Consider the following 17,962-nt stretch of genomic DNA (forward strand, 5'->3'; position numbering starts at 1 on the left):
TATGTAGGTGGTTTTCTGAGTTAGGCTGGGTTAGGGTTCATAAGTACCTGTCCAGGAGGCATTTTCCCAATTCCTGGACAAACCCAATTTCTGGACATGCCTTTGGCTCCATTACATCAGTTATTGGAGGGATTATTGTACAAGCAATTTTAGAACATCAACATTAGAATGTTTTTATTATAAAGCTACTGACCCTGTCCACTGCAAGCGTAAACATGTGGATGACATAAAGTACATTAAAGAAGAAACAATGACCTGAATAACATGATAGGATGCCGAATGATATGGCATGGGGGGGGGGGGAGTAAGAACATGAAGTACTTTAAAAATATATAGTATATAATGACAAGGGGGGGGAAAGATGGATATGAAGTAAATAAAAAGGACAAGATAGCAGTGACATGACAAACACAAGCAAGGACACAAAGTATGTAGGAGAAATGATGCAAGTAACATGACAAAGAAAAACAAGGATTGCATACACACACACACACACACACACACACACACACACACACACAAGTTACTTAAAATGAAGACTCACACAGTAAACACCAAATGATAAGATACATTATACAACTGCCTTGAGACATGACACAGCTGGAAGTGACTGACCTGAGTGACATGAGAAGCCTCCAGGGATCACAAGTCTGGAGGTCGGAACGGGTCATGCGTTTGCGCCGGGCCAGGACAGGCAGCACCGCCTCCACACTGTCCAAGGGGAACGGCTGCTTCCCAAACGGCCCGTACATCCCGCACTGGGGAGAGAGGCAGGTTAGGTTAGTGATCATCAGAGTTACTTAAAGCTATCTCTATCTATCTATTGCCAGACGCCTCAATCCCGTTTGGGGTGGCCACAAACAAATCGCCTCCAAGTCGCCCTGTCCCCCGCCATTTCACTGCTATCTGCCATTTTACCCCTTCAGTATGATGACATCTCTTCAACTGTACTGCTATCAACAGACTTGACCACATACGACACTTTTCGACTCATTTAGTTTCATTCATCTTGTTTATAAAGGCTCCAACATCCCTGCATGCATCAGTCTTAGTCACCTAATGACCAAGGCCAACTAGAGACACCACAGACAGCCTTCATTAACTCCTTCACTACTCAGTCGCTCTCCTAAACTTAATCAAATTGTTTAACCCCAGCTGGCCTGATCCCCCAGGTCACTGTTTTATAACCAGTGTAAAGTGTACCTCATATGATGTCTGCAGCTGAACAAGGGATGAAGGCACCAAGAACACAATATAAAATATCTCTTGGTTTTGAAGTAGTTAAAGTTGCTCATAGTTCTAAGTACAGTAATTTATTACAAAAACTATACTCACAGGTCATTTTGTTTTCCATATCTATCACTTTTACATTTAACTGTGCAGTGTTTGGCAGCTGCATGAGTGACGACAAACATACAATCAACAGCAGAAACGTGTTTCAAGTTCTGTACGATGTGAGCATGTGATCTGGTAACACTGTAAGGGAAGTGTTGATTGATGTGCTTCCAATAAGAATATATATTTAGTATTTACAGTATTTACTGGCTTCAAATAAATTTCTTGCACACGACACACCATAGCTATTTTATCTTAACTTGGCCTAGAGTTTTGTCATTTGGCAGCTGTTTTCACATAGCTCAGTGGCAAAATATGACAATGTTGTGGCTCTATATCCTTTTCACAGCACTTCTTCATGACTAGTACCATATTCTACCATTAGGCTCATGTTACAACTGAGGGATGGTAATTTTAGGCCAAGTTAGAGTAAAACAGGTATAACAGTCACACGGCATGCTGGGAAACTTGGACGCAAATTTCTGCTGTCGACTGCACATGTAATCTTATCCACCATCTGAGATTGGAAGTTAAAAAAGACCCCAACGCCCACCATAAACACCCCAACACCCACCCTAAAAACCACAACACTCACCCTAAATACCCCAACACCTCCCCTAAACACCCCAACACCCACCCTAGACCCCAACATCTACCTTAACCCCTACAAGCTGGGAAGCGGTATATGCCACAGCAAAATGGGAGGACAGGGATCGCCGGGTGACAAGAGGAGCCGTTAATGTATTCCCGCCATCGTGTGAACCAGCTGCCATTTGATCTCGGCACCAAAGGGTAGGGAGAGACGCCCGTCACCTCACACAAGCATACCTCAGAATTCTCAGTAACTATGTCTGGTGTAGAATGATAACTTCAGAAACTTCTTGCCCGATTCCATTCCTGCCCCACGAGGACCCCTTGCCTCATCCACCCCTGCCAAGCCTCTTTCCAAGGATACTAGGAAAGAGCTCAGTGATAGTGCCATAGAGCATGCCTTGGATGCCACTGTGTCTGGTTTATCTGGTACTGGAGAAGTTATTACATTGAGAGCAAAGCCAAAGTCAGGGCCACGCACACACGCACAAATACATCCTGTTTTGAGCGCCAAATTACTCATCTTCATGTCCTTACTCATCGACACACCTGTGGACAGTTTTATTCACGAGAATAAGAGTTGGTGAGTAATATGGTCTTTAATGTGTTTCCTTAACTACTATACTTTCCCACATATGAAGGTCTGAAAACAGGCCGGCATGTACGGATTAACCCCTTAAGACTGCAATTATTTCAGGCAGGGTACACCCCCCCAGCCACATTTCAGGGGTGTTTTGGCAACGAAGGGGAAATTGTGTTCTGGCTAAAGAAGAAGAATTTACACACCTGACAACGCAATCCACACCCCTGTAGGCCTAATGGTTAGTGCACAATCGCGCGTCAAAGTTCAAAAAGTTTATAATAGTTATTCCTCGAAAACAATCTAAAACGTGGAAATTTTGATAACTACCCATTTTTCTTCTTGAAACAGGTCATTTCAAAGCATTCTGCCACACCAACCATGAAAACAAGTGTATGTAGGTGTGGGGAGATTACTAGGCTGTAGGGAGATAAAGTAGGCTGTGGGAAGTAGGCCTATAGGTATGGGGGTTGGGGAAAAAAAAAAAAAAAAACTTTCTGCATGAAAAGAAAGCACTTCAGTGTGTTCTGTAACATCTTGGCGGCCTGGTACCTCTCGGGGGGTCTGTAGGGGGTGGGAGGGTAGTAAGGGACAAGGAGGGAGGGATGGGGTAGGGTTCAGGGGGACACAAGGCTAGCAGGGTGGGTGGCAAGGGACACAGGTGGTGGTGGGAGAGATGCAGGTGCGTGGAGGGGTGGGAGGGTGATGGGGGACAAGGAGGGAGTAGGGTAGAGGGTGGCAACGATGCAGCCCAGAGGGAGGGAGGAGTGCCCCCCCACCGCCCGGGTTGGTCCAGTCCCCCCTCCCGCCACCTCAGGGGTGAGTTCTCACTGGCCCGAAGCCATGTACGTCATAATCGGGGTGGAGGAAGCGCTCCACAGTTTTTTACAGGCCCCGCTCAATTGATGCTATGAGACTATTTGGCATAAAACTCTCATTGCATCGACTGATGCGATTAGGCATTAAGGGGTTAAAGACCCCAGTACCCACCTTAAATGCTGAAGGGGGAGGCACCAGGTAGTTCTTGTCCAGGTAGTTCTTGTTGGCACCAGGGGCCTGAGATCTGGGTCCTACATTCTGGGTGAAGGTTCCGCCTGACCAACTCCGGCTCTGAGGGTGACAGGCCACCAGTTTAGGCAAAGTACAGGTACATAAATGATTATGAAGCTCATCTCTTCAGTCATCATTGTAACCATCATCATTACCAATCATCACCATCATCAATCATCATCATCATCATCATCAATATTCATCACCATCATCCAAACCTTTCCCACCCCAAAGTGAGGTAGGGTCCAAAGAGCTAAAGAAAATGTGACAGCATGAGATACTAACCAAAGTTTGCCCAAATGAATGAGCCACACTCCCATTCACTCACCATTCAATATTTTTAGTACTGTATGGCAAATAATACCGTACTTCAGAATCAACTTCAGGACAGTCAGTTATACGTAAGTTGTGAATATGAACCCAATACTGAAGCTGCCATCATTCCACCGTCCACCTTTCTACTTTCCATGACACAGGAAGAGTTCAGGGACATCTGTACAAAAGGGCAACTCCATCACCTGGTTATAATAGTCCCTGTCGTTTCCCTTCCACCTTACTCACATACACCCTTGCAGTCAATCTCTCATTTTCCATTCTCTCCACATGTGCAAACAACAACAACATCAATAATAAATGCTGTAAACATGACACATCACTCTCCTAGTCAGTATCTCATTCTCCATTCTCTCCACATGAACTAACAATAACATCACCAATAAGACAATGCTGTAAACATCACACACATACACCCTTCTGGCCAGTCTCTCATTCTCTGTTCTCTCCACATGAACAAACATCACCAATAAAACAATGCTGTTTAGCCCCGGGCTCCTACACTCCTCACGGGGCATTTGGCTGGATGTAAACATGACACACATACACTCTCCTAGTCAGTCTCTCATTGTCCATTCATTCTACATGGATAAAGTATGATATAAACCTGCATCACACTCACTGCTCCTGGGTACGGTGGCTGAGATCCTGGGAATCGTGGCTGACTCCACTGGGCGGGTGGAGCGCCGGGCGGAACAGCGTCGTTGGGTCGGCTCCAAGGCTGTTGTGGCGGCTGACCCTGATTACTGTACCCACCAAACTGGTTGTTGCCGCACCACCCTGCAAGCACACAAGCAAGATTAAGCTGGTTCTTCTTCTTTTTTCTTTTCTTCCCCTTCCCCTTCCCCATCAGACTCATCTCAACATGAACCCAGCAAACTTTATGCTCAAATTTCCCTTCTGCAGTCAAACATCCTCCTCTCATGGGACAGGGAGGCTGCTGAAAGACATCTGTATAACTAAGCAGTGGAACCATCTGATTATCATGGTTCCATCCTGTCAAGGTGTCTCTCTCCACCATTGCAAATTAGGTCTGCACTGCTTAAGTGTATCAGTTATAATGACATTTATATTTTCCCACTGACAGACTTGACCAATGATTACACTCAACTTGGGAGAGAGACTCATGTGCAGAACACATTAAATAAGGGCGGACTGTGCTATACTGAATGAACCCCCTTCACGTGTGGTGGCCCCCCCACCTTTTTTTAATGTAAGGGAGAAGGAACCGAAAGCCAGAAGCCCGTACGATTATTCCCTCCAAGAAAAAACAAAAACATGACAACAGGGAGGCAAATCAATACCTGTCCTTTACCTGGATACACAAAAGGCACTTACAATCAGTTCCCGGCAGTAACTCCAATTCTGACCTGCAATGAGGACAGAGAGACTACAGAATCTTCCAAGTCCCTTGTTCTAACTTCAAAACAGAATCTTAGGTACAAGAGATGTTACCACAAGCTATGACTGTTTTCTGCTGCAAAGGAGGAAAAATGAAAACTCCTCCCTTGCCTCCTCCCTCCTGCAAAACTCACCTACACTATGTTAGGGAATTCATTGTAAATATGTTTTGACCACACTGATCTTTCAAGGGTAAGAGACCAATCAACATCCTTAGTAACACTGCACACAACAGAAACACACAGTAATCTCGAATCTGGCTCTCTTGTTAGTTTTCATTTTTTTCTTGGGTGGAACAATCTTGAGGGCTTCTGGCCTTTGGTTCCTTCTTCCTTGCATTAATAGAAAAAAAAAAATCCTACCATTATGTGACTTCATTACAGATGCCCAGCTCGAGTACGCCTTAGCATGAGAGGGGTGATGAAGGAAATGAAGGACTGGTTTTCATCATTTCTCTAAGTACCTTTTCACAGGTGATTCTAAATTTGTTTTTCAGAGGGGAAACACATATGACGATACCGTGCAAAGCTTATAGTACACTACAGGGGGACTTCATGACTTAGTTTGAAAGATTAACATATTTCCACTAACAACAACTTCATTTCTTATTAATATACTGGAATGGAATCTCTTACTCTTGTGTGCTAGATCTCTCTGTCTCTCTCTCTCTCTCTCTCACCATTCATACCTGCTGGCTGGTTCTTCTCAAAGTCTCGGTGTCGACGTGGTCCCGTGTACCCTGATGGGACGTTGGGTGGGGCGGGGCCAGGGCTGGGGGCTGACCCAGACTTCTGCCCCGGTGGGTACATGGTGCTGCCCTGGTAACCCTGCGGGGCGGAACGGGGCAGGGCAGGGCAGAGGGACAGAAAGAAAGGTAAAGTAAGAGAGAGGGTAAAGAATGAAAGGGTGGAATATGGAGTAAGATTAAAGTGGGTGGATAGGAGAAGGGGAGAAATGGAATGAAGGGTGTGGCAAGACAGAGGATAGAAGTGAACGGAGAGGGGGAAACAGAAGGGAATGTACGTGAAGAGCAGGGAGGAATAGGAAGGTAATGCAGAGGGGAGGGGAAATGAAGAGAGAGGGCAGGAAGGGAAGGGAAGGAAAATGATGAGAAAGAACAGGCAGGGAAGGGAAGGAAAATGAAGAGAAAGAACAGGCAGGGAAGGGAAGGAAAATGAAGAGAAAGAACAGGTAGGGAAGGGAAGGGAAATGAGAAGAAGGACATGGAAGGAAAAGGAAAACATGGGAGGGTAAGGAAAAAGATAGTAATGGTGGCACGGAAGAGATGGGAAGAGTGGGCATGAGAGGAAAGGAACAGAGAGAGCAAGAGGGAAGAGAATGAAAATAAATGAAGGTGGTGGGACAGTGAGGAATGGAAGGAGAGAAATGGAAGGACAAGAGGCATGGAAGGAGAAGAGGAGGAGGAACGGAGGAAGAGAAGAGGGAGGAAGAATGGAGGAAGAGAAGAGGGAGGAAGAATGAAGGGAGAGGAGAGAAATGGAAGGAGAGGAGAAGGAGGAAAAGGAATGGAGAAGCAAGGCAGGGTAGGGATGGAAGAAGAGACAAAAACATTAGCAATTACACACATCTCAAAAAACAACAATAAAATCAAATGTGCAAAAAAATCCATATGCAAAGACTAAAAATTCAAACTATGCAATTCAATTTAAATTCAAAGGTTCAAACATTAAAATAATCTTGTCATTCCCGATCATACAAAGTCTAAACGGTTTTCATACATACTTACACAATGCACATTTTCAGCAGATTATATATGTTCATGGCAACTTTGGATGTGTGTGTGTGTGTGTGGGTGTGTGTGTGTGGGTGTGGGTGTAAATACTGTAGGTGTATGTATATGTGTGTGCATAATGTATATCACTAACAGGATCTATGACTATATGTATTCCTAATTCTGGATATATATATAATTTTTAAAAAAGCATTTGCCACCTCCTTCAGTACAATGATATATTTTATTCGTCTTACTGTTATTATATGACTTTATTTAGCTATCATCATCATCATTATCATCAATCATCACCATCATCCTTGTCATCATCATCATCATCATCACATCATCTCTGTCGTCAGTTATCATCATCATCATAATCATTATGGTCATCATCATCATCATCATCATCATCATCATCATCATCATCACCATCATCCTGACTTCTTTTCTAGCCTAAGGATGGAATGAATTGGGGTCCACAAAGCAAGAAAAGCCTGGACGTAAGGAGAAACTAAATCAAACTCTACACAAATGAATGGGCCACACACTCATTCACCCTCCATTCAAGCCCCTGGAATCCTGACTCCACAGGCACAAACACCCACCTCTTGTAACTGAGCTACTAAAAGCAATGATCTTTGTTTGAGGGAGGGGGAGACTGAGGATGAGATGGGGGGATGGAGTGGAGAGGTATAAGAAAGAGGGGTGTGAGAGCTAGGGGTAGGGAGGCGTAATGGCGATTTGTTTGTGGCCACCCCTTACGAGATTAAGACGTCTGGCTATAGATAGACAGACAGAACTTTCAAGCTTTCTGGTTCCCTCCCATTTCTTCACCTCTCTTGAAGCTCTTGAAATGGAAAGCTCTATTTTGTTCTGTTTAATTTCATTTCGTTTATAAAGGCTCCAGCTTACTTACGTGTGTTGGCCTTGGTCACCTAATGGCAGCACTCCACACTGCTTGATCTCTGGCTGTGTCTTTATTCAGTCCCTTATCCCTGAGGTCACACTAAGATCTTGTCCCATCTCTCTCTCTCTCTCTCATCTTCCAAACTTTCAACATTATTATTTTTTTAGTGACAGGATCAACAGCAGTGGACTCAGCACTGTCCCCTGATGCACACCAACCCTGCCACAAACGACTTGCTTATCTCTCCCTCGTTCTCACACACATATTTGCCGCTCTGCACACTTTCACCGCCATCCCGACCAACCATACACCAACACACAAGCCTCCTCACAGCACCACGGCAGTACAAGGCACGGAGACTCACCCTTGAGCTCCCTGTGTGCACTGGAGAACCGTCCCATAGAGGAGATAATGCCCAAGACTTTTATCAACTTGCAGATGTTTGTTTTGTTTCGTTTATAAGGGCTCCAATATGCTTGTATGCGTCAGCCTTGGTCACCTAATGGCATCCCTCCATGCTCCTCCATCTCCGACAGCTTCCCTATTCAGTCCCTTATTCCTGAGGTCACACTCTAAGAACTCGTCCCAGGTCTTTTTTGGTCAGTCTCTTGCAACCCTACCCCCAACGTTCACACTTCTCATTTTCAGCACCCAAGTCTCATCCCCTATCCTCTCCACATGCACAAACCATATCATCACCAAAACATCTCAATCTACCTCTCCTCATCACCAAAACATCTCAATCCACCCCTCCTCATCACCAAACCCCTCAATTTACCCCTCCTCATCACCAGACCATCTCAATCTACCCTTCCTCATCACAGTCTATACACAGTTTTCAAAATTCAGCACCCTCCCTAATTGCAACGTTGCTTTCCACACGCATAAAATGACACAAGGGATGTTGCCAAAACCAGAGTGCCTTTCACTGGCATGCTTTGTTTAGACTTTCAAATATTCAAAACATTTTCTTGAACTTAAAAGAAAAAAAAAAATCATCAAAGTACATAGCAAGACTTAAATAATTCTAGTTTACCACAAAATAATAATAATAATAATAATAATAATAATAATAAAAGATAATTAATAATAATTAGATAATAATAATAATAGATAATAATAATAATAATAATAATAGTAATAACAAAAAAAATCATTGCTACTATAAGGAGATGGCAAGTGACTTTGAACAAACTACATCTCTTCATCCTCGCATCAAACACTATACCAGTTTAAAACAGCACACAAAACTATAATAATAAAAAAGTAATGATAAAAACATTAATAAATAAAACACACAATCACACAACTCCAAAAAAAAAAAAAAGGAAATGTTAATGATAAAGAATACTCTCTCTTGATAAAACAAAAAAATAATAATAACAATAATAATAATAATAATACAGAACAATAATTATTATTAAAATATTTGAAAAAGGAAGCTGTAAGTACACACCTGAAACTGACAAATATAGAATAACAAAAAATATAAATAATAATAATAATAATAATAACAACAATAACAATGAGTAATTATTGAAGTAGCAGCAGCAGTAATAATAACACTAATAAAATAAAAATAAATGATAAATAAAAAAAAACATACTTGATACATTGAGGTGGTACTCCTTGGGGGGTTGAGCAGCTGTTTTGCCAATTGAGAGTTGCCGTAGGTGGCGGCTCCGCTACTGCCCATCTACAACAATAACAACAAGACGCAACCCACTCAGTCACCACTCTACAAGCCAGGCAGTTACCTCTACCAGGGGACGGGTTGGTGTGTGTGTGTGTGTGTGTGTGTGTGTGTGTGTGTGTGTGTGTGTGTGTGTGTGTGTGTGTGTGTGTGGAAGGAGGGGCAGGGGGTGGGTGGCTAGGTGGAGTGGATGTGGTTAGATGGCCTGGTTAGTTGGTTAGGTAGGGTTAGATTGGGTGGGGAGGTTGCTAGGTGGGGTGACTGGGTGGTCAGGTGGGGTGGAGGTGTTAGGTGGGCTGGTTACATGGTTAGCTTAGATTACGTGGGGTGGCTACGAGGGTGGGTAGAAAACTCAGAAGTGAAGTTTGGGTAAGGTAAGGTAGAGTAGGGTGTAAGGGGGAGGTTAGGTAGGGTGAATGATTGTTAGGTGGGCTGGATAAATGGTTAGACAGGAAAATTAAAAAGGAAGTTGGGGTGGGATGGTGTAGGGAAGGGTAGGGTACGGCAGGGTCTGGGAGAGGGGTTAGGTACGGTGGATATAGTTGAGTAGGTTGGATAAATGGTTTGGAAGGGTGGTAGGTTAGGCTTTGCTGGGTTGGGTTGGGTCAGTGAAGGCAGGGAGATAAGATACTGATGAAATAGGTTAGGCTGGGTTAAGTAAGTTAGGGTAGGTTAGGTTGGGTTAGTGAAGGCAGGGAGATTACAAGCAGTTAGGTTAGGAGAGGACATGAGAAGGTTAGGCACGGTACATCCAGCAGGGATCGGTTAAAACACAAAGGTAAAGTTAGGTTAGGCTGGGTTGGGTAAGTAAATTTTATGACAGATTTGGCAAGCAGGTTGAGTTAGGGAAGACTTAGTTTGGTCAAGGTGAAGGGCGGTCAGGGAGAGAGTCAGCAGTTAGGAAGGTTACACAGGGTTAGGAGCAGGGAGGGTGAAGGTGGTTAGGAAGGGAGAACAGGGAGGGAGTGTGGACCATTAACTTCTCCATGCTAAATACAATCATATGCATTATACAAAAGACATTCCCAAGCTGAAGGGTCTAGGGAAGTTAGGAAGGTAGTTAAGAATGTGATTAGGTTAGAACGACTGGGAGATGTCAGACAGAGGGTTAGGTGGGTAGGTTAAGTTGGGATGAAGGGGGTCTAGGGTGCTTAGGTAGGAGGTTAGAAAGATGGTTAGGTTAAAGACTTTGATGAGAAGTTAGGAAGATGGTTGGGTAAGGGACTAGGCAGATTTGTTAGGCAGACAGTTAAGTAGGGGTGGGGGTAGCTTGGTATATGGTTGGGAGATTAGGCAGGCAGGAGATTAAGGTCACAGGAAAGGTTAAAGAAGTTGGGTATATCATAAGGTATGGGAAGCGGGTTAGGCAGGATGGGTTAGGCAGAACTTACCTAAGGTGAGGTTAGGAGGGGGTATTAACAAGGCCGGACAGGGAAGTTAGGAAGAGTGGTTTTATATGGTTAAGTGGGGAGGTTGGGCAGGAAGGGGGAGGTAGGTGGAAGGAAGAGGGTTTTCGTAGGTAAGTTAGGTAGGATGGATCAGGCAGGGGTGGAATAGGTTAGGCTGGGATAGAGGGTGTGTGTTGGAGGCAGGCAGTGCAGGCAGTTGTGGAAATGTAACATGGATTCTCTCTCTCTCTCTCTCTCTCTCTATCAAGACATTCTTATGTCAACTTTTCTTCTTATTTATCAATACATTAATCAAACTTTTCTCAGCACACATAAAAATCAGTATTCGGGTTTGTGGTGATTTTGTATGGGGGTGATATTAGCTGCCACCATGTTGTTTTAGGCTATTTATAAGACTGTATTTTCAACTATACCTGACATCACTAACAGTTAATTTCACTACCATCATCATCATCATCACAAACACCATTATCATCTTATCACCTATTCCCAACCTATATTCAAACTATTTTTTTTTCTTCCCTTACTTCCCTCATTCTACACATCCATTGCAATCTTCCATCTGCAATATGACTTGATGTGTATCATACAGCCACTCACCCAAGTCCAATAATCAATACAGTTACCAGTTACTTGGGTTACCCTTTCATGATAAAGACATGTCTGGTATTCTGTTTCTACAAATGAAGTAATGCCAGATCTCTCTCTCTCTCTCTTGCTTAGTGAGTCATATTAGCCATTTTTTTTTTCCCTTCTAAGTGAGACACTAGTCTGACTGTTGACATATCCACGGTCTTTCTTTCCAAAACTGCCGCTGTGTGTGTGTGTGTGTGTGTGTGTGTGTGTGTGTAACAAACAGAATGAGGAAACAGTTGGGTTTTACAGCATACAAGCTAAATACTCAAAGCAAAACAAGAAATTACAACAAAAACTGATATCAAAGTGGTCCTGCTAGAGAACCTACTTCAATGAAAAGACAAGTTTTATTATTCAACAGAGAGGTGTGAAGCAGGCAGGTCCAGTCCCCACACAAGACGTTACTCGAAATACAAGCAAACGTTGGCTCTCGTATAATCAGCACGAACCCTCATACGATCAGGAAAAAACTCACTCTCTTCCAGCAAATGCCAAATTATTATATTCCAAGTTAATTACATGACCTGAGAGTGTTCATACCGGTGCTTATAATACTCTCAAGGTCAGTACAACTCAAGAATGTGTGTCAGCTAAATGGTACTTCAAGTGAGAGAGGCTTCTGGTTTGCAATTTCAGGTCAAAATCACTAAAAAATATACCTGTATGTATATTTATCATTTCTGACTTAAATCTGTATTAATCAGTTGGCAAAAGGCTGTTAATTCATCAAATCTAATCCCAAAAACCTTTAACCACAATAATTTAAAAAGCCAATTAGTTGTCAAGTATTTCAACTGTATGAAGAGGATTCAGAAAAAAGATCCATGTTTTCTCAGAAGTTGCAATAGGCTTAGTGCTTGTGTGTGGACTAATCAAAATACTTGAGACATGTACATGAGGTGATGTCTTCAAATAGCCTACAAAATTAATGTTATTCACACATATACATTGGGAAAAGGAGAGGGCAAGCTTTGGAAATAAAGAAAATGGGGGTCAGGAAGCAAGCATTACTCATTAACAAATATACAACAATAGGATAAATACAAGAGCAAAAATACTTTGGTTAATGGCAAAACTTAATTACAGTCCAAATTATAAACTATGGGAAATGAGGTTAATGGCAAAAAATCAACATATACGATTAACCAGGGGTATTAACAAAGAGACAATGCAAGATACTGCAAGCAGGGTGTTAGACAGGGTCAACCCTTTCATTAGTAAGCTTGGCCTAGCTGCAAAAAAAACATCTATTTTATTTAAACCTTTTTATTATGATATCCTCTAGCCAAAAATAACAATAAAAAAATGAAAAATCAATAATGCTCTAACCCTTTTAGTGTGATATTCCCTCTTGTTTATTCTTGTTACCTTCTGACAAGACTCTCATATGGGACACCTTCTTGTGGTGGCACCAATATGGCTGAACAATTACCCTGCCTGGTTATACAATGTCCCTCAACTTCCTTTTCCCATCCCCCCAAAAGAAGATCAGTGGACTGCATGGAAAGGGACAACTTCAGCCAGCAGTCCACCAAGTTCATATTTAGGTGAGACTTGGGTTACACTACTACAACAATTTTCCATCCACAATAGACAGGAACACAACAACAATCAGTTTAAATAACTAAAGCGAGGCCTCACATAATGAAGGCATCAGCAGTAATCTCTCTTATCCCCTCCATTATTATTATTTATTTATTTATTTATTTATTTATTTTTCTGAAGCTTATACTGCCTTTTTTTTTTTTATACTGGCATTTTTTCCCCTTTTATTATACTGGCACTTTCTATATTACTCTTATCCATACACCTTGTAAGAAGTAACAGGGACCTAGATGTTTTCTATACATCCGCTACATCTCCAAACAATTATATTCCACTACAGTTCATCCATTTTAACTAAGTGGCAATTTCTATCCATAAGCAACTTATTTCACAAGGCTCAATGGCAGAAAATGACGATACTACAGCACAGCATTCTTACCGTGGAACTTCTTCGTGACTAGCATCATATTCTACCATTCAACAACTGCCACACCTCAACATTCAGGATGGAGATGGCAATTTTAGTCCATCCATCCATCATCCAATCCTACGTTGCCCCATGAGGAGAATAGGAGCCCAGGGCTAGGCGAGTTGATCCTGCCATTTAAGATGAGAGTGACCAGCCTCACTCATCCCTGAGTGGCAGTATGTGAGCAATAAACTCCAACCACCCTTTGGATATAAACCTTCACTGGCTCAATCCGATGAAGCGCCTTAATTACCCACTAAACCACCAGGCGGCATAATTTGGTTATATGGTTACCACCCAGCATTGTAAATGGTTTCCTGGTGTACAGGAAACCATTCAGCTTGTCATTCCGTGTTGAGTCACCCACATGTAGAAAGAAGAGGAAAGAATGAAGGACAGAAAGACAAAAGAGGGAGTGTAAAGTCACCGTAGGCAGAAGGACGTGGAAAGAATGAAGTAAAGACGGACAGAAGGGGAAGGAAGGAATGGAGGGAGGAGAGGAAAGGGCACACACCCACTACATCGAGTGAGTGGATGGTGAGCGCCCCCACCTACCACAATTTTTGACCTAGTTAAAATGAACAGACTATTGAGAAAGGTGGCTCAAAATGGAAAAATTATTAAATGTAGAAACTTCATCTCACACTGAAAGGGTTATAGCATTAAAAATAAAAATCACAGTTACATACCATACAGCTGCGTTAATGGCGTGCGCTAGTACTGTCAGCTCTAACGAAAGGGTTGAGGGAGGGGTGAGACTGATTACGGGGTGTGGGGGAACAACACTGAACGCCTCACCACAGACAACACCACACCTTCATCCTCACCACACACAAAGTACTAGGCAACTGAGACTATCGTCATAATCATCATCACAATCGCCATTATCATCATCATAATCATCTTTACTTACACCTTGTAAGATTTCAGAAGTGATGCTGATAAACTGGAGGAGACACAAAATTTTAAAGAAAACCTATCGATAAAGTTGCTTCTTTACATAAACATGCCTCCTCTTTTAATTCAGAAGCCAAGTGTAATTAGTTTAAACTCAAAATTAACCTGATATTCGTATAAGGTTTGGCTCTGATGTGGCCAGATTTTGCAGTCCACTGGGTTCATGTCCAGTTGAGTCTGGGGTCACAGTAACAAGAGGGGTGAAGAAATGTACAGTGTTTATCTATCTATCTATTGCCAGACACCTTAATCTCATAAGGGGTGGCCACAACAAATCACCTCCATGTCGCCCTGTCCCCTGCCATTTCACTGCCCTGTTCCCAGGTCACAATTCCCCCTCTGTATAGTGTGTCTGTCTATAATTCACCGGGTGACTAATAGCAATGAGCTGTTAGTCAGATCCGAAAAGTTTGTGTTGGAAATCCAGAACGAGCATATGATGAAACACGAGCCCAAACAACGCAAACATGGCACTTTCAACCATGCAGTGACCCTCGTCCCCACTGCAAAAGGTACAGGACTGCACTGAGAATTACCACACACCTCTTCCCCCTCCCTTATACCAAACCTATCTGTTATCACACTTCATTTTAAGAACAATATGTGTGTCTATATATGTGGTTGTCAATGTGTTGTTAAGCTTCCCTTTAAATGTTTGGTACTTTTAAAGCCAATTTTAGGAAAACTATGACAGGATTAAGAGGGCTATTAGCAGTGACACAAAGGGAAGTTACGACCCAATTCCTTTTTTTCCAAAGCCTTTGTTGTTTCTATAATCCAATCCATACATAACACAATGCCTGGCCGGACCTAACTCTAGCATTACATGTGAACACATCGTACATTTACTTTACTCGCCAACCCTCATGAACCAGGTACTTGGGTCACAAGTTACAGGAGCAACAAAAACTACAATTCTTTAACCCACAAAGGTGCAATGCCTGGGTGATACTTATGGTACCTGATAATTTTGCTTGCCTCACCATAAATTCATTTGGTATCCTCAACTAAATCCTTCACCCTCCTCATATGGTCTTACACACCCTTTCCCAGAAAAATCAGAGTGCTGGAGAGCCAGGAGAAAGACAGTATAACAAGTACAAACATACTTCATAAGTGAAATTTCTACATTCATAAAATGCCAGAGTTTTTGTGCTTAACACATGAAAACCCACAATAGGGTCAACAGTCTATATAATTATCATGTGTACAAAAATTTTCCATGGATTAATGAGGATGATATTGTTTTAATTAGTCCTACGTTTTTACCATCAAAAAGGACTGAACCCAGTATCATGAAATCAGCCATCCACACCTGGATGAGAAAGAAAAAACCTGATATGTAACTGATCTCAGTTGCCATCAGTGCCGTGTGTGTGTGTGTGTGTGTGTGCGCGTGTGCGTGGGTGTGGTGGTGCCGAGAGCCTTGTTGACACTCCTGCGGGGCCGAACAAGGGAACCAGCAGCATCCTACTCACCGGGTACTGGTCCTGCTGATACCCGGGCTGCCCTGGGGGGTATGCGGGGCGCTGGTAACTGCCCGGCTGTTGGTAGTTGGCCTGGTAGCTGCCCTGGTGGTTGGGGGGTCCCGGCGGGTACCCACGGCCGTCGGGAGGAGGGTAGCTAGAGTTGGGGTAGCCGCCCTGGCCGTACCCACCCTGCATACCCTGGTAGTACTGCCCACCCTGGTACCCTTGGTAGCCTGAAGGCATTTTCAATTGTTCACCATCATCAATGCTAAACAACATACACAATTTAAACATTATAGACAATGCTCACTGCACAGTACATTATAATTATGTAATGGGCATTATGAAGAACAGTATCTATTATGTTTATAAATAAAATACAGACTCTGAAATGCACAAAATAATGAATTGAAAGTTCACATTATATTAATTAACTGCATGCAAAATAATCTGTCAACAATAAACATTACTTGAAACAACTGGTGAAATATAACAAGCTTTTGTTAAAAGTATAAAAAAATATTACATTGAAACTTAAAAGCTTTCAAAGACAAGTGTAATTTTAATTTTTCTATAAATTTATGCAATTCAACTTAATACTAATGTAACAGAAAAAGATAATTTACTATGTAATTTCCAAAATAAAAAGATGATTATTTAAACTGCACTGGTAACTAAATATACCAAAAGGCCTTCAACAATACTAAAGTATCTGAAGAATGATCAAGATATGTCTTAAAAATAAAAACAAAAATGAGGGAGCTACAAGTCACATTCTCTTTACAAAACAGACAAAATATAAAATAAAAAATTTCCAGAATATGAAAACTGAAAATAGTCAAACATTCTAGGCATAACAGACTTCCAAATTCTAAGAAGAAAAACGGATTTGAAATTCTGAGGAGGAATAAGTTGTTTCTGTTGTTGGTCGACCCGGGACTGTCTGACTGAGAAGACCCGTTGACTACAGGTACACAACTGCCTCTTTGGGGTTGTCCCACAGGTTCCCTGCAGTGTTGCTGTGTCTGCATCTTAGTGTGGCATGTGCTGTGCTATGCTTTATTGTGTGTGTTAGGCCCTGTGGCTGTATTTTATAAGTGGGGTACATGTTGTCTGTGATTCCACCCAACCCAAATCTAAGCTGGTGGCTGAGGAGGGCTGGGTGATGTCCTGATCTAAGCCAAGCTAAGTGAACTCCATCATCTCTATTTAAGGACACCTCTGATGGTTGGATGTCAGAAGGGGAGCTTATATTACAGGGCTTGTATTAGGTCACAATCAAGGTGTTACTAACAGTACATATTCCTTGATAAAAACTTTTCATACACTTTATTTCAGTTCTAAAACCTGGCGTCCCAGCAGCTGGTTTGTACGAGTTTACCCAACAGACCTGGAAAACCCCACCAATCCCCCCAAATCCTTCACTAGGGTAATATCTTTACTCTTTTCACCAAGCAACTACTAAACTATCTTAATACATAACCTATATTGTATGGTTTAAATCATACTGTTTATAAAGGTTCCTACATGCTTATTTGTGTCAGCCTTGGTCACCTAATGGCAGCTCTCCACACTGCTTGGTCTCTGGCAGCCTCCCTACTCAGTCCCCTACCTCTGAGGTCACACTCAATGACCTTGTTCCTGGTCTTTTTCGGTCTACCTCTAGCAACCCTATCCCCAACATTCACATATCTCACTTTCTGCACCCAACTGTCGTCCTCCATCCTCTCCACATCCCCAGACCATTTGCCCCTCCTCATCACAGCACCAATATACTCCAGACCCATCACTCCTCTCAACTCTTCCATCGTAAACCTAACCACCCCAGGCCTTGCATTCACGGACACTACTA

At 42.5% G+C, this 17,962-nt stretch overlaps 1 protein-coding gene across 4 annotated transcripts in view; it reads right to left on the reverse strand.

Annotated features, from left to right (window-relative positions):
* Positions 1-17,962, reverse strand: part of LOC145394656 (trithorax group protein osa-like) — a 181,879-nt gene that overhangs the window by 10,932 nt on the left and 152,985 nt on the right. For 2 of the 4 annotated variants that reach the window (XM_080268447.1, XM_080268434.1), the window contains 6 exons: positions 16,120-16,343; positions 9,539-9,628; positions 5,979-6,117; positions 4,497-4,669; positions 3,497-3,616; positions 616-758 (listed from right to left, as the gene is read on the reverse strand). In XM_080268447.1, the coding sequence (XP_080124573.1) occupies positions 616-758; positions 3,497-3,616; positions 4,497-4,669; positions 5,979-6,117; positions 9,539-9,628; positions 16,120-16,343 (889 nt within the window). The remainder of the gene's footprint in view (positions 1-615; positions 759-3,496; positions 3,617-4,496; positions 4,670-5,978; positions 6,118-9,538; positions 9,629-16,119; positions 16,344-17,962) is intronic. The other 2 variants (XM_080268440.1, XM_080268455.1) reach the window with 2 other exon arrangements.

The sequence above is a fragment of the Coenobita brevimanus genome, chromosome 4, assembly GCF_032717465.1.
Source record: "Coenobita brevimanus isolate Jiangsu-jjx chromosome 4, ASM3271746v2, whole genome shotgun sequence".
NCBI classification, from domain to species: Eukaryota; Metazoa; Arthropoda; class Malacostraca; order Decapoda; family Coenobitidae; genus Coenobita; species Coenobita brevimanus.